Below are 24,606 nucleotides of genomic sequence, written 5' to 3' on the forward strand. Positions count from 1 at the left end.
CGTCGTAGGAACTAATTTCCCTGTCGTAGGGTGATTTTCCGAGTGCAACGACTGCACTGTAGGTATTCACTTGCAGCATGGAGGCGACGGGCGCTGCTGGAATGCCAGTTGTGGTGGTGTAGACCGCTTTGGCCCACTGAGAAAATGCCAGGACATTGCTCACTCGAACAAGAACTGTGTAGGAATGCTTCGGCTTCAGATTCTCAACGGTGAAGTCACAACAGTCGAAGTCGGACGAAGCAATCGTGCTCCCTGCGTCTTGAACCATGTACTGATACATCCCTAGAGCGTCGCCTCCTGTGTCACAGGACGGGACAACGCTCATTTGCAGTCGGTTATAAGAACGCCCCGCTAAGGAAAGCGACGGAGACACTGGAGCCGTAACGGACTCCGTCGAGAGCTCTGTAGTTGTCATGGACCCTTCTGCTTGCGATGCGGTGACCGCGACCACGCCATAAACATAACGGGTATCTACCACCACTCCTCCACAATCAAAGTACGGAGGTTGAATGTATCCCGACGTAAGCAGTTCATAGTTCCGATACACGTGATATCCAACAATGGGGCCACCTCCAGAATCCTGCATCAATAACGCTGGTTAGTGTGAAGAACGCACACTTCAAGGAGCATAACGTACCAAAGGTGCATCCCACGTAAGCTGGATTGAGCCTCCCGTCCCTGTGAGTTGACGGAGATTGACGGGGTATGTGGGAGGGGTTTGCCTCCTACGATTACATAGTATCAGTCTCTGAGCTAAGAAATGTAAGGCTAAGCATTACTCACGTCGTTTGAAGACCCTGAAGCAAAGAGGTTGAGCTCCTTCCAGCACCATTAATTGCTTGGACGCCAAAGTAATATGTTGACGAGGAGTTAAGTCCATTGAAAACTGCTGATGTTGTACCCACCACAACTCGCGGTTTTCTGGCCGGCCCCATGCGCCCACAAGTAAGTCCGAATCCGTACTCGGTGTCTGCACGAGTGAGACAGCAATCTTGTGTACCGTCGGGGCACACTACATCAGACGATGGAGATTCACACATGGTTGTATCCGCGATGAGTTGATACTGCTGAACTGCGAGAAGCTTGACCGAGTTACACCTCGAGCACGGGCTCAATACATCGACCCGCGTGTCGAAGCACGGAGTGACGGAGTAAACGCTGGTGTTGTATGTCATGGAGGACAAACGTTCACCTCCTCGATCTGCTGGTGGGTTCCACGACACTTCAATGGCTCCACCCGACGCAAATATCGAGGATACGTCCAAAGGTACGCTGGGAATGGTCAAAGACCGGGTTTTGAATGAAGTAGCCACTGATTCACTCTTCAGACTTTTCTTCCCTGCTGCGTTGGTTGCGGTCATTTTCACAGTGTACACCGTGTTCGCGGCCAGATCTTTGAGAAGCGCCGGAGACGCTAATGCGGGCCGTTCCTCTTGACTTCCGAGGGATATCAAAATGACGGAATAACCTGTTCACAGTACACATTTATTAGTCATAACAACTGGTACACGGTTGATGCTGATTGTATCAACCTGCGCACCTGTGAGGTCGACACCACCGCTGTCGAGCGGCAATGACCACTCTGCCACCGCAGAGCTCCCAGTGATGTTCACTATCGTAATATTGCGAGGCGCAGTCGGGGTTGAGGGGGCAGTTGTGCTCATAGTTATCGAGGAACTGAACAGAGAAGTCCCCAAATTCGTTACAACGGCAGCTGAGACCTCGTAGCTTGAGCTCGCTTGCAGAGGTGTTGCATTGTACGTCACGGCGCCATCAGCTGCAATACTGTTCGTCACAGAACTCCCAGTAGCATCCGTAGTCGTCACTAGAAACCCAGTAAGTGTCGCCCCTTGCATGTTCAGGGACTTGGCCAGGCTCATCGTTATCATTCCGCCCGTGGTTTGCAAGAAGTACGGGCTCGGGGGTGGTCCAGGAATGGCTGCTGCTGCAGTGTAAGTATCTGTCGCATTCGCAAGCTGCAGACTGGTGGCCACGGAGATACAAATGTCGACCAGGGTCACTGCCACAGCTTTGAAGATGTATCGCGTTTCTGGGAGTAACGGTTCATCGCTGGATTCCGACAAATGCAGAACCTCCACAACGTCCATCGTGTCCGTGCCAATTGTCGTTGCTACCTCCGTAAAATCTCCAACATCACTGGTAGCCATGTATACGTTGTAACCCTGTATACGGCCTCCACCTAGGCACCACAAGCGTGTAAGAACACAGCGGAACATCTCACAGTAGAGTGCTAATCGTACCATCATCGAGCGGCGGCATTAACTGCAAGACAACCGAAGCACCTGGTAGCCAACAACGAAGCGTAGTTAGTCCACAGTTCAGTAAGCTTTAAGCAAAAAACTACTCGCACCTGTAGTACTAATAACTGTGGGTGCTGGGCACGGGTCAGGGAGCTGAAGAGCCTTCGTTGTGGCCTCTAGAGGATTGCTTTGCACAGACATTTTCCCGCCCGCATTGGACGCAACGGCAGTAACCAAGTACGCCGTTAGAGCGTTCAACCCGTAGATGTTGAAGGTGAGTGCAGCGGCGCTGTCAGATGACTGGGACTGCTGCATTACGGCCAAGCCCTCTGCAGTTCGAACAATGACCGTCATATTGGCAAGATCAGCACCTCCCGTATCTGCCGGTGGCTGCACACTGACTTGAACAAAACCACCAGTCATAGCTAACAGCGTGGGAGTGTCTGGGGCATCCGGCGCCGCAAGACTCAACGTAGTAACAGCAAGCGAATCCGAGTACAGCGGCTCTGCCAAGGAATCATTGACGAGAGTTCCTTGCACTTGGACCGTGTATGTAGTGTCACTAGTCAATCTGTACAGGTCATAACGAGTCACATCTAGAGTGACAGTCTCTCTCTCCTGGCCATCCACGAACACTCTGAAGTCTTCAGCGTCGGCAATGGAGTTGTTTAAATACCAAGCTGACGAGATCGCCCTGCCGCGAACCAAAACAGCACAAACGAAATTAGTGCGCATCACGCAAGTCCTTCAAATGGCCAGCGCACCATTCGATGTGCAGCGCGCCGCCTGTTGGTGTTGCCCGCGCATCAATCGAGGGGTCTGTTGACTGTGTTACGGAGCTCACGGCAACGATGACTAGCAGTAGCAGCCACTGAGCTCCAAGCCACGCACCCCCTTTCCAGACGCTAGCCACCTGGCGCATAACGCAGCTCGCTCCTGCTCAAATTGGATATCAAGAACGACAATAGGATATGGCGACCCTTAAGCGGCCAATTTGATACGACCTTCTGCGGATTGTTCGACTGATTGATCACCTGTAAAGTTAGCCATGGCATCATGTTCATGTTGACAGTCTCACCTAAGCTTACCGTGGCCAGATCCGGTTTATACAGTCAAAAATTGCGTCATTGCTAGTGAGTTAGCTCTACACGACCGAACTATGGCGTGGGTTCATACGCATGTACTCGCGCATGGCGCGGTCTGCCTCGGGGAAGAGGGGCTTCAAAAATGGGTCTTCGGTCGACATGGACGTGACCACGGCGGTGGCTTCGTGGCGGTAGATCTTCTGCCACTTCTTGTGCTTCTTCAGTATCTGGTGGGCAGTGCTGCCTTGGACGCGGTCCTGTACAAGGATTTGGCAATGAATTAGTTGCAGCTTCGATGAACGGGGTCAATGCAGCAGAGTCGCACCTTTTCCAGCATGTTCAAGATCTCGATCGCTTCAGCGCGCACGATGTGCGGCTCCTTCACCTTGCCGACCCCGTCGGGGTTCTCGAGAATATTCAGCAGGAACCCAAACAGATCCAGACGACTCGCGAGGTACACGACACCAGCGCCTGCGTCGCGGTCGCCGTGCTCTGGGTACTGCAAGATGATGCGCCGCATCATTTCCAGCACGAACGCACTCTCGTAGTGCAGTGGACCCCCTCGAGCTGGATTGACGACTGCCATCAAGCACGACAGCGCAGTGGAGCACATCGGCTGCATCGACTCGATGCACGTCCGGGAAATCGTGCATACTCGCAAGATCCGCACGACGTTGACCACGCACGGCTCACACGCTTGCGAACGCACGGTGTCGTTCAGGTAGCCACAGCACTGCGCAGAGATCTGCAGCTCCGCTACCTTCCCCAATAACGAGGTTTCAACCTATTAAATCAATAAGACAGAGGTCAGCTACCTCTACTTAAATGCAGGTTATACCAAGGATATGGTACCTGGAGGAGGCACACCAGTGCTGACCCAACCAGGTCGACCAGGTCGATGTCGCGCTGTATCAGCTCGTCATCGGCACGACTCATCGTAGCGCGTAGCGCCGATGTCATATGTGCAAGCTGTCTGAACAGCACTTCAAACTCGGACCATAAGCACGTCATAAAGTACCTGTACACCACAGCATGCAATCGTCAGGAACAGAGAGTATCACGCAGTATCGTCGAGCACTGATGTACGTACAGAGGGTCGTGCAGGTTGAAAGTTGGGTCCTCCATGAACAGCGTGAGGTAGACGTTGCCGGCCATCGGAGCTGGGAAGAGACCAGTGTAGTCGACCTCGAACGAGTCCACCATGGATGTGAAGTTCCCATCGTCCGTTTCAGTTGTTGACGTTGACGAAAAGTAAATGTTGAGGAAGTTGACGATGCAGTTGCGCTGGTGGTTGCGGAATTCAACATTCCAGACGAGCTCGGGTGTCTTGTGGTCGGCCTAAAGTAAATAGCAGCAAGCACAAGATGCACTTATCAATCAGCAATAGAAGTACGAGAACAATAGCGACGCTACTTACCATAATGTACTCCACGATCGTATCCGGGCTTGAAGCGATTGCCCGAACAATAGCAGGGGGGAAGAAGCGACATAGAGTGCGCCTTGACTCGATATTCAATGGCGCGCCGTCCTTGACCATTTCGGAAAGAACCATCGCCGCTGGGACACGCAACCGCTCAGCAGCGTCAAATTCATCGTCAACAATGGTCTCCTCCACAAGCAGTACCCAGCCAATAAACTCCAAGTAGACTCCCGACTGAAGGATTTCTGACACGCAATGCCCAGCTGCTCCACCAGCACACAAATTGCGGATAATTCCAAGGGCCTCGGGCCCCACATCCGGGCAAATATGAACCAGCTCGATGAGAATATCACAAATCCCAAATTCTAGCGAAGCCGCTCCGAAACCTTCTAGCGTCGACACCACTTGCAACGTCGCAAGGCAATGTAGTCGGCACGGGACATAAAGCTGCGGAGTCAGCACCAAACTCTTCTCGGCATCTTCACTCTGATGAACTTCGTTGTCAGGAGGGAACAAGAGACGCAATATCATCTTCATTGCGCTGTCGTTAGCGACCAGGTTCTTCTCCACCAACGCCGGCGCCACGGAGGTTGTAATCGACAAGCAGTTCAGAGCAGTAACTCGGCCCATCGTTGTTAACTGTTCTTCGCCGACATTCCATCCAGCATAAGGAGGGAGCTTTTCAACATTTCCCTCGTCGTCCACATATTCTGGACAAACCAGTTCGCCGTTGTCGATAAACGAGAATGATTCCTTGAAGAACTTCTCAGTCAGACCCAGCTCAGCTACTGGCGCTGGAACCAAGCTCTTTTCGATGACAAGAAGACTTCCCATGAGCATCTCGATGTAGAGGCCGCCAACGTAGAAGGTATCCGCCAGATACATGAACCGGAACTTGATGGCATCAACGTAGTGTTCATCTGTTGACACTGTAGGCTCAATGCCCGCCCGCGGCGAAACAAAAGTTGTCAGCTCGTGGCGCATATCGCCGTTCCAGAACAGCGTGTATGACTCGCACTCTCCGTGGAAGATCTTCAGGAATTCGTGGTGGCTACTGAGTAGCAGCAGCTCGGACAGGTTCGGGGTCATCAGCGAGTCCACAACGTGCCTGACCAACCGATGACACGGAGACTGAAACTCACTTCCTTCAGCGAACAGCCCTCCAACTCTACAGAGAGCACGAACAGCCATGATCGCCAATAGATTCTGCACTTCAAAGGCCACAACAGCAAACTCCTCTTCCTCAGAGCCTAGACTCTGGTGCAAACGAGTGTTGATGGTACTATCGTCCAACTCCACGTCGTATGTAGAAAACATCATGAACAATTGCCATAGCACACCAGCCCTCACAAGACGGTCCTGGTTCTTTGACAGCTGAGTCATCCTCGATATACCTGTAAGAGCATTGTTAGTCTTTGTGCATTGCTAACAAAACAGTAGGTACTCGTACCTTCAAGAACTTGCTGCGTGAGCTTCGACAGCAAAAATGATTTTTCCCCAGCATGATTCCACAACCACAGAATACGAACCATGTCCACCAGCAACGTTGACGACTCGGCAATCCATTCGCGTCCACGAGAGGAGGCCAGCAGCCCCGTTATAGTTTGAAGCAAAACGAAGCAGACTTCCAGCAATTCTGGATTCGCAGCTGCTTCACAACCAACCATCGAATCGACACAATAGTTCACAGCCTTCTCCAAGGTGTCCAAGTCCGGTTGCTCAAGCAGCAACTCGCCATTCGCAACGGATACAGCACACGTGTTGTAAACGAGCTCGGCCGCGCAGACTGAGATCTCCAAGGCCTGAGCAGTTGTTGTGCCTTCAGGAAGAGTGCCGTCGGCTGTGCAATGGGCTGCCAGCAGCGGAAGTAAGAGATCGTAAGCATCGAACTCATAGTTTGCGAGCTCTTCTGGGTAGCGGTTGCACATAATGACCAGTGAATGAAGCAAGAGCAACAAGTTCTCAGGGTCATGTCCAGCTGATAGCAACGTTGGTCGTGGGCACGTAAGAACTCGGTATGCCTCTCGCAACTCGTCCAGCCTATCGCACAAAGCAATTGTTAGCACCTCCGTTACGTCTCTTCAGCAGATAGTACATACCTTTCGCTGTATTCAGCCGCAGAAATATTAGACTGAACCAAAGCTCTTGCCTTCTCCTTAAATCCGGCACGCAAGGTAGCATCAAGATTCTGGATATCAGCCTCCTCGGTGACGCCCAATATTTGTCGCGCTTGGGCAGCATCAATCGAAGCATCTTGCCGACTCACTTCGACACGCCATGCCATTGTCAAATTGTCCATGAAGTCCAATGGATCCGAAACAGCAAAGTTTTCATGCTCACAGAACTGTCCCAAATAAACTCCACCACACCACACTTCTGCTGCTAGCTCTTTGAAGGCGACAGGTGCCATCGGACAGAAACTCCACTTCCGTGACGTATCTTCTTCCAAAACCTCGGCAAAATCTTGCAAATGCGCTTGGCACAAGGTCTGTAGGTGATTTCGCATTTCGGGGCTCCAAAACACTAGAGGCGACTGTTCTCCTTCGCAAAACACCTTCGTAAATGCAGATGGAGACGATCGTTCCAGCAAACTAATCATGTCTTGGGGGAGGATCCCCTTCAGTGCGCTTGTTCCGTTGAAACCTGCCTGGAGGTGGTGCGTAGACTTGAGGAGTCCAGCCATAGCCTTGAAATCCGACTTTTCACTGATGAACGCCAAGTAAAAGAGACCCCAGGAGAACAGAGACGACCTGTTCGTCGCGTCTTCTTCGATTGAGCCTCCAATTGGTTGCCGGTCAGTGTACAAAAAGTCAAGTAGCATGGCAACCTTTTCCCACAGCTTCGGGTGGTTGCCGCGAACCAGAACGGGTAATACTTGACGGGCATACTTCCATAGCGTCGTCTTTCCCCGAGGAGGAGGGAAGATAGGTGACGCAAAGTCACCGCCATGCGTGCTATTGCCACCCAACAACGAGTTGCTGTGCGCAACGGAGAGCAAAACGCTGGCAGCGTCGTGCGCCATCTGAAGCGGGTGCAAGCCCCCAAGAATCCCCACCTCCCAGCGTAACTGGGCAATTTCCATAACTTTCGCCTTTGTTGTTACCGTTTCGCACGCTGGGTCATCTTGACGCGCTACCAAAAACGAGCTCATGTCCGTGTGCTCCTCATCTCGCTTCTGCTTCAGCTCGTTCACGCTGAACGGACCAAGCTGCTCTCCTTCTGTGGTTTCAAGAATCCAAAGCTTCTTGGGCTCGGTAATATCTCCAAACTCACGGTTTGTCGCGTGTGCCAGTTGGAGTAGCTGAACTGCGAGCTCGAGGTTGTGCTCATCGCTCAACACACGCCGTGCGTTCCCGGGGTGTAAGCATAGTGCCCGCACCGTGTGAAGAAAGTTTTCCAGCATCGACGCATGCACAGTCTCACTCATCAGCGTCCACAAGTGCCCAACCTCGTCGAAGTTCACGGCATTTACGAATCCGGCATGAGCAGCTGCCACAACCCCCATGCTCTTGATACAAAGAACTGACGTTTCCAAATCGTCTCGGAATTCAGCATGGATGTTTTCGCGCAGCATTCTTACGTACAGCGCAGCTAAGACTGCAGCAGGGTTTCGAACCGGAACTTGTTCGGGGGTCAGCATAGTGAAGTCGTCTTCCTCCGTTATTGTTCCGAAGAAGGACATTTTGCTTTGCAAATTCGCCAGAATTCTGATGTAGCACCCTCCGACAACAACCTCATCGGCAAGGCTAGGGTATGACACCCCAAAATCTTCGTAGTTCCAGCGAGCTTTCATGCCGCCGATATTGATCTGGAATCGGGTGAAACGCTTGAGTTCGGTGTACAGAGCTTGTCGAAGTTCCTCACGAGTTCGTTTGTTCCAGATCATGTCGACGGTCTCGTGATCCAGGCTGAGCATGTGAAAGAGAAGACGGAAGTTTTCCTGGGCTCGGGTTGAGCGTGACATTGCGTGATGCTTTCCTCTCGATGACCGGTGTCCATTGTGAGATGGTGATTTCTTTCCGCCCAGGGCGCCTAAGAAACTCAGCGCAACATCTCTCTTTCGAAGCCGAGGTGCTCGATCATGACTGGAACTGCGTGAATTGTTTTCACGGGCCGAGTTATTCGCTGATCGCTTGCTTGCCGAGCTTCCGTCGACCGAACTCTTCAGCTTGCGGAGCATTCGAGCCTTGGATTGACCGTTCTCTATCGGCGTTTCAAAAGAGCTGCGTCCGTTGCCACTCCACGTCAACGATGGACGTTCACCCGAGAAGGAAGAACGATTCTCTGGAATGGGTAAGTTTGACACCAATAGACGCCGCGATTCAGCTTGGAGACCACCTTGTCCATTGCGCAAGCCAATATCTCCCGTAGACATACTTTTTTGTGAAATCTTCTCCGGAGGGATATCCGAGCCAGCAAAACTGCTCGTTTCACCGCCAGATTGCCAGTCGATTGAGCCGCCTTGGAACGTTGACTCACTAGTAGACGACACGTAATCGTCATCATTAAACTCTAGCGCGTTTTCTTGTCGCTCCGCCTCCATTGCTTCGCGCTCAAGGTGATCGTAGTCCTCAATCTGAGCCGGCGTTCCAGGAGGCTCATTGAGCATAAAGAAAAACCCAGGAGGGATCATCCGCGACAGGAGTTGTTTGGAGCCGTCGTGGTGGCTCATCCAGAGAGACACCAAATACCGGCTTACGCACCGTTGGTCGAACGATTCGTCAAACAAGCCCTGGTATAAATGCCGAAGCACGATACCCTCCGTTAAAGCTTTGTCGCGAATACTAGATGCAACGACAGGATCGCATTCCTCGAGAGTGGTCTTTAGCAGTAATGTGCCTGGGTATAGCATCAAACGATAGGATGAGTGGTGTCACGAGAAACCAGGGTCATCAAAGTTGGTAAATACATACACGCCTCGACGGTGGTTGCACAGCGGGACTGGAAAAGTACCTTCAGTAGGGTACTATAAAACTTTGCAACTCCTTCCACCAATGTCATAAACTCCTCTGGACCAGTCGTAGAAGCTCGGGAGCAAAGACAGCCTTCCAGGGTCTGCAACAATCCCATCATCACAAGAGGGCCAGCTCTCGGTTTCTGACTCGTATTCTTGCTACCTGGTTCCACGTCAATATCTTCTAGATGCGTGATCAGAGACTGCGTTAAATATGTGTTCGCGAGGAACACCTTCTTGTTATGCGTCTCCACCTCTTCACAATATCGCAAAGCAGCCTTGTCCAGAGCTACATGTATAAACGAAAGTAGCAACACAAACGATAGCGTAAGGTCAGACCGAGGATTATCACAAAAAGACAGTGGTTAAGGACTCACCCGTTGACTTTGGCGCTACATGTGCAGTCAACTTTCTCAGCAGCAACGTAGTCCAAAACACAACAAACTCCTCGCCGTTAATCAGCAGGTTGGTGATCGTTTCCGATATCTGACCAGCCTGTCCAATTTCGCGGAAACCGTAATATGACGATGAAATGCGGAATAACGCTTGGATGAGGGTCACCGCAGCACGTTCCGACACAGGCTTCGTCTTCGCAACATAGTAAAGCTGCGCGCACATTGGTCGAAGCGCGTCTGCAATGATCGAGTGCTTCGTATTGTACGGGATCCCGCTCGCAGGGACATTCGCGTTGAACTCGGCAACAATCTCAACGAATCTGTGCGTCAAACAACTGTCAGTGACAAGGCAGTGGACAAAGAGAATCGCGCACAAGTACGCGCGTACCCTCTGTCGCCAACTTTCAGCGAGTTCCCGAACTTCCCCAGTGATGACATGCGCTGAAGATACCAATTCCCAATTGACGAATCATTGAAAAAGGACTGGGTCTCGGTGGCATCTTCAACCGCCGAAAACGGTAACAACCGCAAGCCACGCTGATTCACGACGCCGCTGATAAACAACTCGGGATTCTCCTCGCAGGTGACACAAATGTCGTAGATGGCGCTCAAGACTCCATCGCGGTCCTTGGACTCATACGTCCGCACCTGGTCGTTGCGGAACTGGATGTCGAACTGGTCTGCACTCGTGGCCTCGCGCACAAGCACGTAGATGTCGGCGTAGCTGTAGCATGCAACCACCTTCTCCTCGCGATCCAGCTCCACGAGGGCCTTTTCGTGCAGAGAGAGGATCCGTTCCTGCGGGTCGTTGCACTTGGGCGTCAACTTTCTCACGTGGAACTGCACAAACGGCTCGCCATAGTTCAAGCCGTAGTATCCTCTCTCCTCCTGGATCTTCTCCGCCGTGACGCTCGCCCTCGCCTTGATCTTACAGCCGATCGCTTCGGCAGCCGCTTGAATGCGCTGGTAGATCTGCCCTCTCTGCTGACTGAAGAACAGTCGACTGCGTCCCGTGTACCCAATAACGAACGCGACCTGCGAGTCCGCGAGCAGCGTCACGTGCTCCATCTCCGTGTACAAGTACTTGGAGCGGACAGCTCCCTCCTGCGCGATCGTGACGCCGTCCATGCCCACGTCCAGCGAGCAGCTCAGCGTCTCCCCCTTCCTCGACCACTTGGAGCACTGGAAGCCCGCTCCAGTCTTACGTTGCTGGTTCTGCTCCCTGAGCCGGTACAGATCCGACAGCAGCCGCGAGCGGAAGCGACAGCGCAACTTGAGCTGCTCGTCCTTCTTCGGGCCCTTGAGCGCCAGCATGAAGCCCTAAAAAGAAGTAGCAGGAGAGCAAGGTAAGTAAGTGTAGTGCAGTATACTCTACTACTTAAGGTAGGGCTGCTCTACTGTACCTGGCTGTCCGAGGCGTCGAGGCTGATGCTGAGCAGCGCCGAGAGCGGCCACGTGTTGGTGACCTCGAAGTCCCGCGGGTCGATGGTGCAGAAGCGCGTGGGCGCCAGCGCCAGGATGCGCTCGTACTTTCCCCTCCACGAGACCTTGATCACCTGGTACTTGGCCACAAACTCCTCGATGGGCAGCAGCGGCGCGTGGCTCCTGCTGCTGCTGCTGAGAACGGAGTGGTCGCCGCCGTTGTTCGAGCGCCCGCGCGGCAGCAGCTGGCGGCGCGACTCGGCGTCGGGCAGCGACACGGTGGGGCCGCCTCTACTGCCTCTGCTGTGGCTGCCGCTCGCGTCGGTCGGGGCGCGCCCGAACAGCGCGCTCGCCTCCGCCATACCGGTATTGTTACGCTTGACACGCTTGAACCAGATGCGGAGACCTTCACTTTGACTCACGGGCGCAGACCAGAGGGGTACCGTACTTGTTTATTGCCTTTTACTTATTCTGCCGTGACAATTCTGGCATAACTCTAATCCCTTATCGACATTAATTATGCCCCGAGTTATCTAATTCCCATGTTAATTCCGGGCCGTCCCTCCGTGGCCGAATTACGAGCGGCGATGGTGAGGCCGAGTTAAGGCGGAATAAGCGCGTTAGGCGGAAACAGAGCGATTGGCGGCTCCTATCTCCATCGATTGGCTCTCAAATGCTGATCGCGGAAGTTAGGGGAAGCTCTCACAATCTTAGGCAGAATTAGCACTAAATAAGCGTTGATCGTCCGCCTGAATTAACAGCTCACCCGCCAAAATACGTGAAAGGCACAATACATGTTAAAATGACAATCTAACTGTTAAGCAATCTTTCTTTGAAGTACGGTAGTTAAAAATCAATGTTCACAGGTCGAAGAGCTGTGGTTGGGCGGCAGACATTGTTTGTAACCTAGTGAAAAGAGTAACCCTCTATGTACGTTTTATGTCGTCAAACCTTCATTTAGTGATGGGGAAATTGTGTTTCGGGTCCGTTAATTTGAAATAATTCCGAATCGGGTCCGTAATTTTCGAATCAAACGTTCATTTCGTCTTTTTGAAAAAGACTAGATACCCTGTATCAAAAGTGTAACTATTCCACACGCTATTGTCATCCGTACCGTGTAGACCAATTGCAGATCTCAGGTGCATTTTTCTTTATGCACTAATAAAGACTTGTACAATGCTAAAACAATGATCGTTTAGGCATAACATAAGGTTCCACTGCTTACAAACTGGTGAGAAAAGCTTTTTGTTATATTTCAGAGAATATAACCAAAACACTCTACTTCTGATTATAAACACTAAACCTAGATTCATGCTCTTTCGTAAGACGATACTAAGCCCCAGAATGCCTATCATAAGACAAAGCGTCTTACGTTTCCGATCAACGCGTTTTGACTACATCTTGGTTTTTGTATACCAGTGGCTACATTGCATATTGTCTGTCAAAACATAAGACAGTTTGTCGGACACTAGTTTCCGCCATACAATTGGCCAAAAGTGTTCAGGTCACAGCGGCATCGTTGCCGCGGACGCAGTGGCAACGTTGAGCGCCGAAACGATGCAGTTGCATGGTGCGGTAGGGTAAGTAGCCTCTTGTTCACACACGAAGCGATGTGCCTGTAGTTGGCCGCTGGCAGCAAGCTTAAATATCGGCATAATGACTGCACGGATGCGTGCATGCAGTCCGTGGAGCTGTTCCACTCAGAGGTGCAGCCGTTGTAGGGCACGGAGTTACGATGAAGTTGGCAGACGTAAACTAAGAGAGACAAATAGCTCGTAACGGTACTATATATACATTTTAATGTAGTAAATTTTATGCTTGAGCGTACATCATAGTAGTTGTGAAGGCGTGGCAGCCAGGGAACGGTGTTGCCAGTGGGCTTCCCGAGATCCTCCAACCCCCTCTTACCTAATCATTACAGTCCAGCAACAAAATGCAACCACGTACTCTGCAACGGCGATAATACCTAGATCTTATACCTACGACGCTGAGGTGTGGAGGAGCTCCACACTGCTGCGCGGGCGCTCGGCGCGCGCCATATCGCTGCTGGGCTCGACCTTCGGCGTCGGCGAGTTACTCGGTATCTCCTGCAACTAAGCCACTGCCTGCAGTCATGCTTTTTGTCGATGCTACAGCGTAGACTGGTTTGCGTATGCGCGCTCTATCCGAATCTCCATCTTCTATGTAGTGTTAGTACTTTACTGTATAAAGGAGAGTTGGCGTGGTGGGGTGAACGACTGTTGTCGTTCACCCCAGTAAAGCGAAGAAACATTGCTCCACTACGGGAACAAACGGTCGCATGATAACTGTGCTATGATGTCCTTACATTCCATTCCTGGCAAGTATATTTAAATCTTCTAGCAGGAGGTTAGTGCATGGCGTCAGGATCAAAGGCCCAAACATTTCAAGGGGCATTTTTCAAGTGCGCTGCCTCTAGTAAAGGGGGCAAAATGCGCACACATATAAATCAGTCCAATTTACGAGCCGAGATGCAGCAACACTCGAGACTACATAATACAATATTAACCAATGATATTGCAACATTTGATTTGTCGTCAAACTGTCTTACGAATGCTCGACACAAGTGATTGAGCATTACCGTTTTGCGCTATACTACAAGTAAAATACCTTAAACGCGTTGTATTACGTATGAGCATACCATAAAAGTGCATATGTCATCCAAACATGTTTTTGTAGACAAATAAAAACTACTGTACCAGAATATTTTTTTATGAAGAAACCATTATTGTAGTATTCCTATGCTTTGGTGTATTCATTTTCCTAAACGGCTTTGTTTAGTACTTAGTTTATATAATTTAAGCATTTTATACAGTAGAAATATATTTATTGTTTCGTATTTCATGGTACTATACAACATTTGAACAGGGAAGAGTTTGATAACATGAAACATTTTTCACTGGGGATACATATTCCTAAATTATTTTATAAAGACTTTTGGTTCGAGAATAACGGACCCGATTCGGAATTATTTTAAAATAACGGACCCGAAACACAATTTCCCTTTTATTGAACCCATGTTAAGCTAAATATTACCCCTTATATGTACTGGTCGTTCACAAAAGTACCTCTTAATAAAGGGTCCGCGCCAGTCGCGGGCCCTTTATTAAGTGAACTGCGAGCTGCACGCACACATTGACGATGCTCGGCGCCGCCACCTCCATGCCGCTCCTGACGCCGCGACTGCTGTCCCAGCGAGCTCGCGGCAGCCTCAGCCTATTGCCCATCGGTTGGAGTAGCCGCTTCCACCCGCAGATCAGTATCGGCGGAGTTGCGTCTCGCTCCGTGGGCTCCTCTACCTCATCGTCTTCCTCCTCGTCGCCCGAGCCCGAGCCTCCGCGCGTGGCGTTCCTGGACCGCGTGGTGAACAAGCTCAACGACTCCATCAAGAAGCACCCGGGCGAGACCCTCGCGGTGCTTTTCGCCTCCGACATCGGCAGCATCGGCGCCATGTACGACCCGCAGTAGCCTGAACCATCCTCATAAAGTAGAGGACTCCTCTGACAATTATTATTGTTTATTTGATTGCAGGTACGGCGTGCTGTCGGTGGCGGGCATCGAGTTCTCGCCCGAGTTCGCCTTGGCCTTCGCTGCCAGTCGCCCGTTCCGCCGCTTCCGGCTGCCGCTGGACTTGGCCGTGGCGGCGGGCGTCGCCAGGGTCTTCCCGGTGTTCTCCAAAGTGCGGCTCTCAGACCTGACGGGGGCCCTGCCAGAGTGCGTTGCAGCTTGCTACAGTATCTTGAAGTTACTGCGTATACTGACGCGGTTTGTGTGTTGTTGTGTGCTATGTTGCTGCAGTCGAGCGAGCGCGTCGGCTTCGTCCACGATCGCGAGCTCAGGCATCGTGGCCAAGACCATGAACAAGGCCAAAGAGGTGATCGACAACTACGGCGCGGCCTACATGATGGGCTCCCGCCTTGCGGGTGTGGGCGTGGTCTGTGCGCTGTACGCCCTGATCAAGCAGGGGGTCGACGTCATGCCGATCCTCGCCGCGCTGGGCGTCGACGAAGTGGGCCAGGCTCTTGGCTCCTACGCGGCGGCCGTGGTCTTCAGCTCGGCCTTCTACCCCGTGACGCTCGGTGTCTCGGGCTATGTCGTACCTGTCGTTGCCAAGCTACGCAGGACTGCCATGCCCTAGGCTGATTGTCAATGGAAAGCTCCGGTTTAGAGTAATACAGATCCGTCATGCTTTGCTACTGTACAAGTTCTTGGTGTGCAGGTCGCTTTCAAACTTCTGGTAAGATTTTGCCTATCAACCCAACCGTTAACGCTCGTCTCGGATCTTGTTCAGCATTGTTCAACACCCATCATTGCCTTAGATGCCGCCACCTTCGAAGAATCGCAGCGCTCCAGGCGAAAGCCCCAGGCCCCAGCAGCGCTCGGCAGGGGCCCCCTGCCCATGCGTCTCTCGTGGAGGCAGCACTGGCATCTGCGATCTCAATGTGTGGCAGGGCACGACGCTGGATGACGACGCAGCGCGGTCGGGGAGACGATTGCTTCGCCCTAATTTACCCGTGATCAAGTGCAAACACTGGACGCAGATTCGGTTTCCAGGTATCTTAAGATCATGGCGCTGGGAGAGGATTGACTGCACTATGCTAACTATAGTCCAGGCCGCCTGTACCATTTGGTCTCCTTGGGCTGGATTCCGCTGCTCTGCGTCTTCGTCGCAGTATACGTCGGAGTCGTTGGACTGTTCGCACTGCTGTTTGATGCTTGCCATGGGTACACGAAGCCTCGTATTGTGCTGAATATTGGTTTTGAACTAACAAGAGAACTTGCAGGGTGAACCCTGACAGCCCAGGAAACACCAGGAATTACTTCAATTTGAGTCTCCAAACGCTATCTAGCACCGGTAGCGTCTATATGTCTATTGCTGCACATTGCTGCCATGCTGATGCAGTCGATGTGCTTGCGCAGGATATGGAGCTCTCTATCCGGCGAACACTTGTTCTCGTTGGATTGCTGTGATCGAGTCTTTCGTGTCCATGCTACTCACCTCCTTCCTCACGGGCGTGGTATTTGTCAAGTTTGCCAGGCCCCACCCCAACATTGTGCTTAGCGACGTAAGCTGAAATCACCGCTCTCCGTAAATGGTGTTCGAGTAATTCACAGCTATTCCATGTGTTCTCCTGTAGGTGTTCACCCTATCACGAGGAGAAAACTGCATGGAGATGCGTTTTCGAGTGGCTAACGAGACTCGCCGCGATCTTGCCCACAAGGGGGATATTATCAACGTAAACTTCAAGCTCATTCTGATGAGAGCAGAGGTAATTTGCCCGCGAAGGCAGATTTACTCGTCTTTTGTGTCTAACGATGATATGCTTGTTGACACGCTGCTTGGATTAACATAAGACTGGAAGGCATAATGAGAAGAGATTGTGCTACTACGACTTGAAGCTGAAATCAGCGCGTCTTGTCTCGCTGAGGTAAACTTTTAAATTAGACGGCTGTAGATGCTTACGGCTAATAGTTTGGTTATGCTTGCCAACAGGTTGGAAATCGAGCTGATTCACATTATCGACACCAATAGCCCCCTGTTCAAGCAAACAGCAGACGACCTAGCGCACGCAGACTTCGTTTTGATCCTTCTCGCGTCGGGTTTGGACGAAAATCTTCACGATATGGTGCACAAGAAGCACGAATACGGTCATGAGTCGATGCGATGGAACTCCAAGTTCATCCCTATGCTTGACTGGGATGCCCGTCACCAGCTTATTGAGCTCGATCTTGGCAAGATATCAGCTGTCGCCTCAACTCCAAGTGATTCTGACAATGGTGGATCTGTCAACATTGACATTGCAACCTCGGCCCAAGAAGAGAAAAATGAATTGACTGATGAGACTGTTGATCACAGGAGTCACCAGAACTCGAACAGCCTTCAAACGGAGGACACCATGCCACACAAATTGGCGAATGGTAGCACTTGGGAGCTTAGCGATGACTACGGTGAAGAAGCGACCATAAAGAGGAGAGGCGACCATGCCGCTGACGAAGCAGATTCAGACGCAAACTCACCCTCAAAAGGTGAAGAGGAAAATGGCGACCAGGGTCGCGTCGGCCAACGGAGAAGCAGCCGCTTCTCTTATGAAGACCACGATCATCACCTAACTGGGAACCTCGACCAACGTCCAATGAGTCTACTGCAACGAAGAGTTCGCGTGAGGAACCGCTCGCGTTGCGTGCTATTGAACGGCATGTACCAACAGGCATTGGCGGCTTCATGGCCTAGTTTGCTCCTGTCGCTTGTCGTTGTCTACCTGGCTGTGGTCGCGGCGATTGCGATGTTGATGACGATCTCGGTACGTCAAGAAATGGATGAGGTTACATGTACTGTGCCGTTGACTCTTGTGCTGATCTGTAACAGATTCACGAACCGCTAGAGCAGCGCACAGAAAGCGATTTTTCAAGCAAATACGGCATGATGTTCTTCTTCTGCGTGCAAACAATATCGACGGTCGGATATGGGTCACTGAGTCCCAGGCAAGACAGCGACGCCGCCAACTTCTATGTGTTCCTGCTCGTTTTTTCGGGTCTTTTCGTCTCCACGCTACTGACGGGTAGGTTTCAGCGTATAGGTACCTTCTCCGAAATGTTGAGCACTCATTTGAATGCCCGTGTTGCAGGTGTAACGTGGGCCAAGTTCTCGATCCCAAAGGCTTCGACGCTGCTATACAGTGACGTCCTGCTCCTCACGTTCTTTCACTCGCATCGCGCAGTCATGTTCCGCGCTGCCAACAACCGCAAATATGGCGTTCTCGTTGAAGGGTCCTTCAGGTACATCATCTTGATAGAGGTGGTGATGTGAGGCTCACATCTCGCAAACTAACTACTTAGTATTATTGTTTTAGGATGAGTGTCGTGGTGCTCAATCGCAACTTTGGACGCCGAGAGACCCACGAGCTGCGACTGGTACGATTGAGCAAGACAACTGAACACTTTCGTTGCCACTCACACACCCGATATCGTTCACTGTGCTGCAGGTCCGCAACGTCTGGCCGATCATCAACCTGTGCAACACGCTGACCCACATCATCGACGAAAGCTCGCCCCTCTTCCACTTGTCGACCGACGAGCTGCTGTCGGGGGACCATTTCTTCGTGGTGCTCTTCACGGGGCTGGACAACATCATCAGCGAGACCATGGTCGCCCGGAAGGCCTACCACGCGTGCGATATCCTGGTGGACCACCACTTCGAGGACAACATCACGCTCACGGCGGACGGCCTGTACATCGACCTGGACGCCATCAACGCCACGTACTTCGACCCCGACGTCGCCTCAGAGGAGCAGCCAGCAGATTCGGCAGACGTCAGCCCCAGCCCCAGCTCCAGCTCCTCCAACCGAGAACCTAATGACAGTCCTCGGTCCGATTTCCAGTTGCTGAACGAAAGTAAGGAGGCAAACAGGCAACTTTAGGCACTTCAACATGACGTTGCGCTTGACTTGATTACGACTTGCGAGCACCGAGATTTTGACTTGGTCTGAGTATCGCTATTTTTGACTCGGTCAGAGTATGGCCTCTCGCCTACGTACGCCGCTCGTCTTCGCTGTGTCATTCCTGAACTCGCTCGCTCCGACGCAATGGTGACCAACTCGCAGCCCGACGCAGCGGCGCCTGCCAACGCCACCGCTCTGACCAACTCGACGGCAGGCGCTGCCGCCTCCTCACAGAAGCGCGACGTGTACGTCACCGGCTTCGGCAAGTTCGGCGACATCCTGGAGAACCCCACGACGTTCCTGGCCAAGAAGCTGGAGGAGCACCCCAAAGTGACCGAGTCCCACGTGCTCGAGGTCGCCGCGGAGAGTGAGACAATGAGAGATTGGTGCTGCAATACTGGGGACAGTTGGGGTTAATGCTCTGTGGGTTTTGTGCTATTGCAGCCTGCGTCGAGGTGCTGCGCGATCTGTACGCCAGAGCGGAGGTACGTTGCCGTTACCCCCCCCCCATATATATTGCTACAGGAGCTGAGCAAGTGAGTGTTTTTGTTGCTTTGTAGGAGCGCGGGCGACCGTGCATCTTCCTGCACTTTGGAGTGAGTGCCATCTCGCGCACGCTGTTGCTGGAGCAGGTGGGCTACAACGTGGCGGACTTTAGAATCCCGGACGAGCGAGGGTACGTCGCCAAGAACGAGATCATCCACGAGGGCGAGCCGGACGAGATCACCACAAAAGTGCCGGTTGAAGAGATGCTGCCGACGTTGAAGGCCGTGCACCCGAGGATTGCACTGTCGACCGACCCGGGCCGGTACATCTGCAACTACGTGTACTACCGCTCGCTTGTGTGGACCAAGCGCCAACAAGCCAAGGGACACCCCGAGGTAAGTCCGTACCACTCTACTGTATAACGTGCCGTCGCTGACTATTGCAAATTCTGCCTGTCAGCACCTCGCGCTGTTCGTCCACGTGCCCGAGTACCGGAACGTCGTGTTCGAGGACCAGGTCGCGCTGGCCTCCAAGATCGTCGACCTCGTGGCCGACCTGTAGGCTCAAAACACCTCAGCGGCCAGTGACATCCCTCCGTCATGCATGTAAATATACTCATATACACGTTGGCCACTAAGGCAGTGAACTCTATTTACGACCATGCAACAAGGACTTGACTTGAAGCAACAGGCAACATGGGCACGTAAATCTACATTTGTGTACTATACACAATGTAATATACTCACTTAGGTACGATCCCTGCCGACCAAACCGTCGGCACCATCCATCCGTTCGGTACAGGCTGTCACTCAGCCAGACTCGAAGAGACCAGACCGACCAGCCGAGTGGCGCCCGGGCCGCAGAAACAGACACAGCAGACAGAGCGAGCGATGAGCGCCCAGCAGACCAAGGCTCCCGGTGCGTAGCTTTAGCTCTCTAGCGCTGCTGCTGCTGCCTCCCAGGAGGAATATGAATCTACTCAGCGACAAGAGACACAGGTTGACTAACTGGCTGGCTGGCTCATGCATTTCATTCATTCCAACAGAGGGGGCGGAGCTCAAGGAGGCCATCAAGCGCCAGGTGGAGTTCTACTTCTCGCGCGCCAACCTGGCCAACGACGCGTACCTCGTGTCGCAGATGAACTCGCAGATGTACGTGCCCGTGGAGGTCATCATCAACTTCTCCAAGATCAAGCAGCTCACGGACGACGCCGCGCTGCTCGTCGAGGCCGTGCAGGACTCCACGGTGCGCCTCTCTACCCCACTGTGCTGCCACGGTTCCACTAGAGGCTGACTTGTGCATCATTTATTTATTTATTGTTGCTACCGCCAGATCTGCTCGCTGAACTCGGCCAAGGACGCCATCAAGCCCAACATCAAATCTGAGCGCACCACCATCATCCTGCGCGAGATCCCGTCGTCCACCAAGCCCGAGGAGGTGGAGGCCATTTTCGACGGCTGCGGCAAGGTCGCCAGCGTGCGCAGCGACGTGGGCGACACGTGGTTCGTGACCATGAACACGGAGGCCGAGGCCGTGAGCACGCTGCTGGCGCTGCGCAGCAAGACGTTCAACGGCGCCGCCATCAAGGCGCGCCTCAAATCCGAGAACGTGCTCAAGTCCTTCTACCCCTCACAGCCGGCGGAGAACGTCATCGCCCCCAGCGTCGGCGCGCCCTACGGTGGCCGCGGCTACTACGCCTCGCCCAACATGGGCTACTACGACAACTACGGCGTCCAATACAACACAGTGAACCCGCGCGCGGGCCAGCACCACAACTACAACAACAATAACGGCGAGATCGGCCGGTATGCCGGCAACAACCAGCGTGGTGGCGCTGCCGCCGGCCGTGGCCAGGGCCGTCAGAACCGTGCAAACGGCGCAGGCGCGCATCAGCAGAAGGACGCGCGCGCCAAGAGCGGCAGCTTTGAGCAGCGCGCACCGGGCAGCTCGCGTAAGAACAAGAACAAGGGAGCCAAAGCTGCGGCCCAGCAGCAGCAGGCGAACGGCAGCAACAACGGCAAGAAGGCCGCTGCTGCGGCCCCTGCCGAACGTCAGCCTGTGCTGAACGCGGCCAACTTCCCGCCCCTCCCCACGGCTCTGGAGAAGGCTGAGACGTCGAATGTGATTACCTACAAGTACGCTCACGAGGACATTATGGAGATCGTTAAGAACATGGACGAGAAGGACTGCATGCTGCCGGAGGGTAAGATGGACTACGCTGTGCACCCGGCGGCGCTTACGGCCGAGGCCCACCCGGACCTGCTGCGCAACCAGCGTACGTACAGTATTGAGCAGGCTCGTGACGCCATGCGCCAGGGACGACCGATCCGCAGTGACTCCGTTGGATCTATCGACTACGAAAGCATGATGTACGGCGAAGACTACACGAAGGAGGCTCGCGAGCAGCGCAAGCAGAAGGCGGAGAGCGCCCCAGCCGCCGCCGCCGCTGACGCTGCTTCTGCTGCCAAGCCGGCTGCTGCGCCTGCATCATCTAAGACTAGCGTTGTTCCGGCCAAGGTTGTCGGCTACGCTGCGGCCGTGATCAACGGAACCCCGGCCACGGCCCCTGAGCCCAAGAAGAAGCAGTCTGCTGCGAAGCCTACCTCGAAGACTGCCTCCAAGGAGGATAAGAAGCCCGCTGCCAAGAAGGCGGCTAAGACTGCAGAGAGCGCGCCGAAGACGGCTGCTGCCCCGGCGGTGGACGAGTCGCTGCCCAAGGCTGGTGCTTGGGGTGGTCGTAACTTCCTCGATGTGGTAAAGGCCGACCCGCCTGCTGCACCTGTGAAGGCGACGCCAGCAGCTCCCGCGAGCGAAAGCGAGAGCAAGTAGATGACTGGCGCATTGGCGAGGAGGCAGGAGGCTGAGGTGATGCGTGGTGGTTAGGCGAGGAAGCACTCGTCCGACCTGGGTCTTGGTCTAGTGGCGGCGCGCCTCGAGGCTGTAGAGGCGGCTGGCTGGTTGGTGGTGTGGCGAGCGGGTCCGTGGTTACAGCTTCGGTTGCTCGCCTGCTGCTCTGTCGGTTGGTCTGTCAGTTGGGTTGCCGAGTGAGTTTGAGAGAAACAATGAAACGAGACAACCGCTGACTGAAACAATGGCGTGGCCTGGGCTTGGGGATGGCGAAGATGCTGCAGGGCTGATCGTGCCCTCGGCTGTCGTTGTGTTCTCTGCGTTTTGGATATTTTTCATCATTATACATGGATTTGCTGGATGCCCAAAGGCGAGCGTGCGCGATGCCCGTTCGTGACATCGTGTGCCTCGAGCAGAGAGCTTGACGTGGGTGTTTGCTACGTACGCACTTCACGCCGTCAGCGCGCAAAGCTACATAGGCTGCGGGTGCTCAGGCGAGGAGGAAATTCAAGGGTGCGGCAAGAGTTTTGGCCTCGAGCGCTTCTGCAAGAAGAGAGTTGAGCTAAATGCCGCCGCCTACATACATGCCACGACAGCAATAACGAAATAGACACGGGGTACGAGAATTTGGCGACAACCACACATCTTGCTTCTCTTCTCATCTTTGTAAACGCGACTTGCCCCCACCAACATCGTCATTAAACAACAGTTTTTGACATGTGAATCTACATGAATCCGAAGACTTCTTACACTATTGTTTCGTTGGCCACTCCGTCCTCCACACTCGATGCCAGGTTCGAGTTCAAGTACACCACTGCAGCCTTGTTTGCCTGCTCTTCGTTCATGTACTTAGCGTTCATGACTTGAATCTTCTCGAACATCCCACGCTTACTTTTGGAGAGCCCCGAGGCTGCAGGTAAACTCAGCGTGCGTAGCGCGATAGGTTGCAGATTCGGGCAAGAGCCGCCGATGAAGCCCTTCCACCAGTGAAGCGGGCTGCACTTCTGTGCGGATTCCCAGATCGCGTCGTCGGCGAATAGCCCCGTTCGAGCTGTGAATCGAGTCAACTCGTCCACGATGCTCCCATAGACCTCCGGGTTCGATGTCCGCTTGATATACGACAACGCTTCACTCGTAGCTTCCCCCGAAAGGCTAGATGGCGGGAACCGCGGATCCAGAAGATAGGCCGTGTACATCGCTGGGTGTTGAATAGTCTCCCAATATCCCGAGATGATGTGCTGGAATTTGGACGCAAGATTTCCGTACTTGTCGAGATGCCCCCAGAGCAATGTGAACCGATGGTAGAACGTTGACAGCAGCGGCGAATCCGACTCGAAGATCTTCAAAATCTCGAGGAAAGGCTCAAAGAGCCCAGTAAACGTCGAGACCTCCTCCCAGAAGGCAATGCTAATAATCCTGTCCTTGGTGTGCGTGTTGAGGGCGTTCAAAGTCCCATTCTCGGCCAACAAAATGTCCAGCGAGTGGCGGTTGCGCTCAATAGTAAACAGGCAATCCAGCAGCCCACTTGGACTGGTGTCGTTCGGGTCGCCCATCGGTGCAGCCGCCTCCATGGACTGCTCAGAAACTCGTGCAATAGCTGCACGCGCGACTTGGTCTTTCACGAAGAAGTGCGCTAGCTGCATGCAAGTATCGAGCGTGTTGGCGATGGTCGGTAGCTCCAGCATCTCCTTCATCATGGCCGTCATCGTGTGGGCGCAGCTTGGCAAGAATGTAATAACCGGGTACTTGCTCTCCAGAGTCAGCGACGCCTGCTTCATGCTGTCCGTCGTGTCCATCACAATGACCGATACCCTGCCGGTGCCGATCTGCGTCATAATATTCTCCACCTTGTCGACGAGCATATCGGCCGTGTGCGGCATGTCTCCAGTGCTGTCGAAGGCGAAGACGGCCGTGTTGGGCGAGTTGAGCACACAGGTCACGAGCGAGCACTTCTGCCCCGCCCACGACTCCACGCCGAGACTCACAGTGGTGGAGTCCAGCACTTCGGCGCGCAGCTTGATCTGCACCTCCGAGTACTCAAGGTCCAGCACCGTCGTGGCCAGCGTGAAGGCGTTGGGCGGGTCGTAGCTCGGGTTCATGCGCTTGAGCATCTTGACGAAGGCCGTGTGCTCCACCGTCACCACCGGCAGCCCCACGGCAAAGATGGACCGGGCCACGTGGCTGTCCAGGTCGCTCTTGTCGTCCAGCACGCCCACAGGCGCCTGTGGCTGAGGCTGGGGAGAGGTGGTGGTCGTCTGGACCTCATGCACCGAAGTAGG

General features: G+C 53.4%; 8 protein-coding genes across 8 annotated transcripts; 6 read left to right on the top strand and 2 right to left on the bottom strand.

Annotated features, from left to right (window-relative positions):
- Positions 1–779: 779 nt before the first annotated feature.
- Positions 780–2,168, bottom strand: PHYSODRAFT_468711 (hypothetical protein; the record flags this gene model as incomplete). The annotated part of the gene is made up of 2 exons (XM_009516672.1): positions 780–1,468; positions 1,541–2,168. The coding sequence occupies 2 exons, from the start codon at positions 2,166–2,168 to the stop codon at positions 780–782; spliced, it is 1,317 nt and encodes a 438-aa protein (XP_009514967.1).
- A 1,237-nt stretch (positions 2,169–3,405) lies between these two features.
- PHYSODRAFT_554112 (hypothetical protein) lies at positions 3,406–11,899 on the bottom strand (the record flags this gene model as incomplete). The annotated part of the gene is made up of 12 exons (XM_009516673.1): positions 3,406–3,603; positions 3,672–4,130; positions 4,199–4,364; positions 4,437–4,684; positions 4,764–6,160; positions 6,217–6,806; positions 6,866–9,605; positions 9,680–10,009; positions 10,098–10,435; positions 10,504–11,435; positions 11,519–11,723; positions 11,796–11,899. The coding sequence occupies 12 exons, from the start codon at positions 11,897–11,899 to the stop codon at positions 3,406–3,408; spliced, it is 7,707 nt and encodes a 2,568-aa protein (XP_009514968.1).
- A 2,818-nt stretch (positions 11,900–14,717) lies between these two features.
- PHYSODRAFT_308810 (hypothetical protein) lies at positions 14,718–15,693 on the top strand (the record flags this gene model as incomplete). The annotated part of the gene is made up of 3 exons (XM_009516674.1): positions 14,718–15,007; positions 15,087–15,269; positions 15,354–15,693. The coding sequence occupies 3 exons, from the start codon at positions 14,718–14,720 to the stop codon at positions 15,691–15,693; spliced, it is 813 nt and encodes a 270-aa protein (XP_009514969.1).
- A 181-nt stretch (positions 15,694–15,874) lies between these two features.
- Positions 15,875–16,386, top strand: PHYSODRAFT_308811 (hypothetical protein; the record flags this gene model as incomplete). Its single annotated transcript, XM_009516675.1, has 3 exons — positions 15,875–16,109; positions 16,169–16,294; positions 16,370–16,386. 3 exons carry the CDS (start codon positions 15,875–15,877, stop codon positions 16,384–16,386), a joined length of 378 nt encoding a protein of 125 aa, XP_009514970.1.
- Positions 16,387–16,525: 139 nt separating this feature from the next.
- PHYSODRAFT_451414 (hypothetical protein) lies at positions 16,526–17,152 on the top strand (the record flags this gene model as incomplete). The annotated part of the gene is made up of 4 exons (XM_009516676.1): positions 16,526–16,621; positions 16,694–16,825; positions 16,911–16,984; positions 17,050–17,152. Coding segments are annotated over 4 exons (405 nt in total), but the record flags the coding sequence as incomplete, so codon positions are not given.
- Positions 17,153–17,689: 537 nt separating this feature from the next.
- On the top strand, positions 17,690–18,363 carry PHYSODRAFT_472922 (hypothetical protein; the record flags this gene model as incomplete). Its single annotated transcript, XM_009516677.1, has 3 exons — positions 17,690–17,821; positions 17,923–18,115; positions 18,182–18,363. The coding sequence occupies 3 exons, from the start codon at positions 17,690–17,692 to the stop codon at positions 18,361–18,363; spliced, it is 507 nt and encodes a 168-aa protein (XP_009514972.1).
- A 44-nt stretch (positions 18,364–18,407) lies between these two features.
- PHYSODRAFT_308812 (hypothetical protein) lies at positions 18,408–20,041 on the top strand (the record flags this gene model as incomplete). The annotated part of the gene is made up of 6 exons (XM_009516678.1): positions 18,408–18,467; positions 18,539–18,865; positions 19,229–19,348; positions 19,555–19,590; positions 19,690–19,875; positions 19,940–20,041. 6 exons carry the CDS (start codon positions 18,408–18,410, stop codon positions 20,039–20,041), a joined length of 831 nt encoding a protein of 276 aa, XP_009514973.1.
- Positions 20,042–20,449: 408 nt separating this feature from the next.
- On the top strand, positions 20,450–22,477 carry PHYSODRAFT_554114 (hypothetical protein; the record flags this gene model as incomplete). Its single annotated transcript, XM_009516679.1, has 2 exons — positions 20,450–20,725; positions 20,813–22,477. 2 exons carry the CDS (start codon positions 20,450–20,452, stop codon positions 22,307–22,309), a joined length of 1,773 nt encoding a protein of 590 aa, XP_009514974.1. The 3' UTR covers positions 22,310–22,477.
- Positions 22,478–24,606: the final 2,129 nt, after the last annotated feature.

The sequence above is a fragment of the Phytophthora sojae genome (genome assembly GCF_000149755.1).
Source record: "Phytophthora sojae unplaced genomic scaffold PHYSOscaffold_1, whole genome shotgun sequence".
Lineage (NCBI taxonomy): Eukaryota > Oomycota > Peronosporomycetes > Peronosporales > Peronosporaceae > Phytophthora > Phytophthora sojae.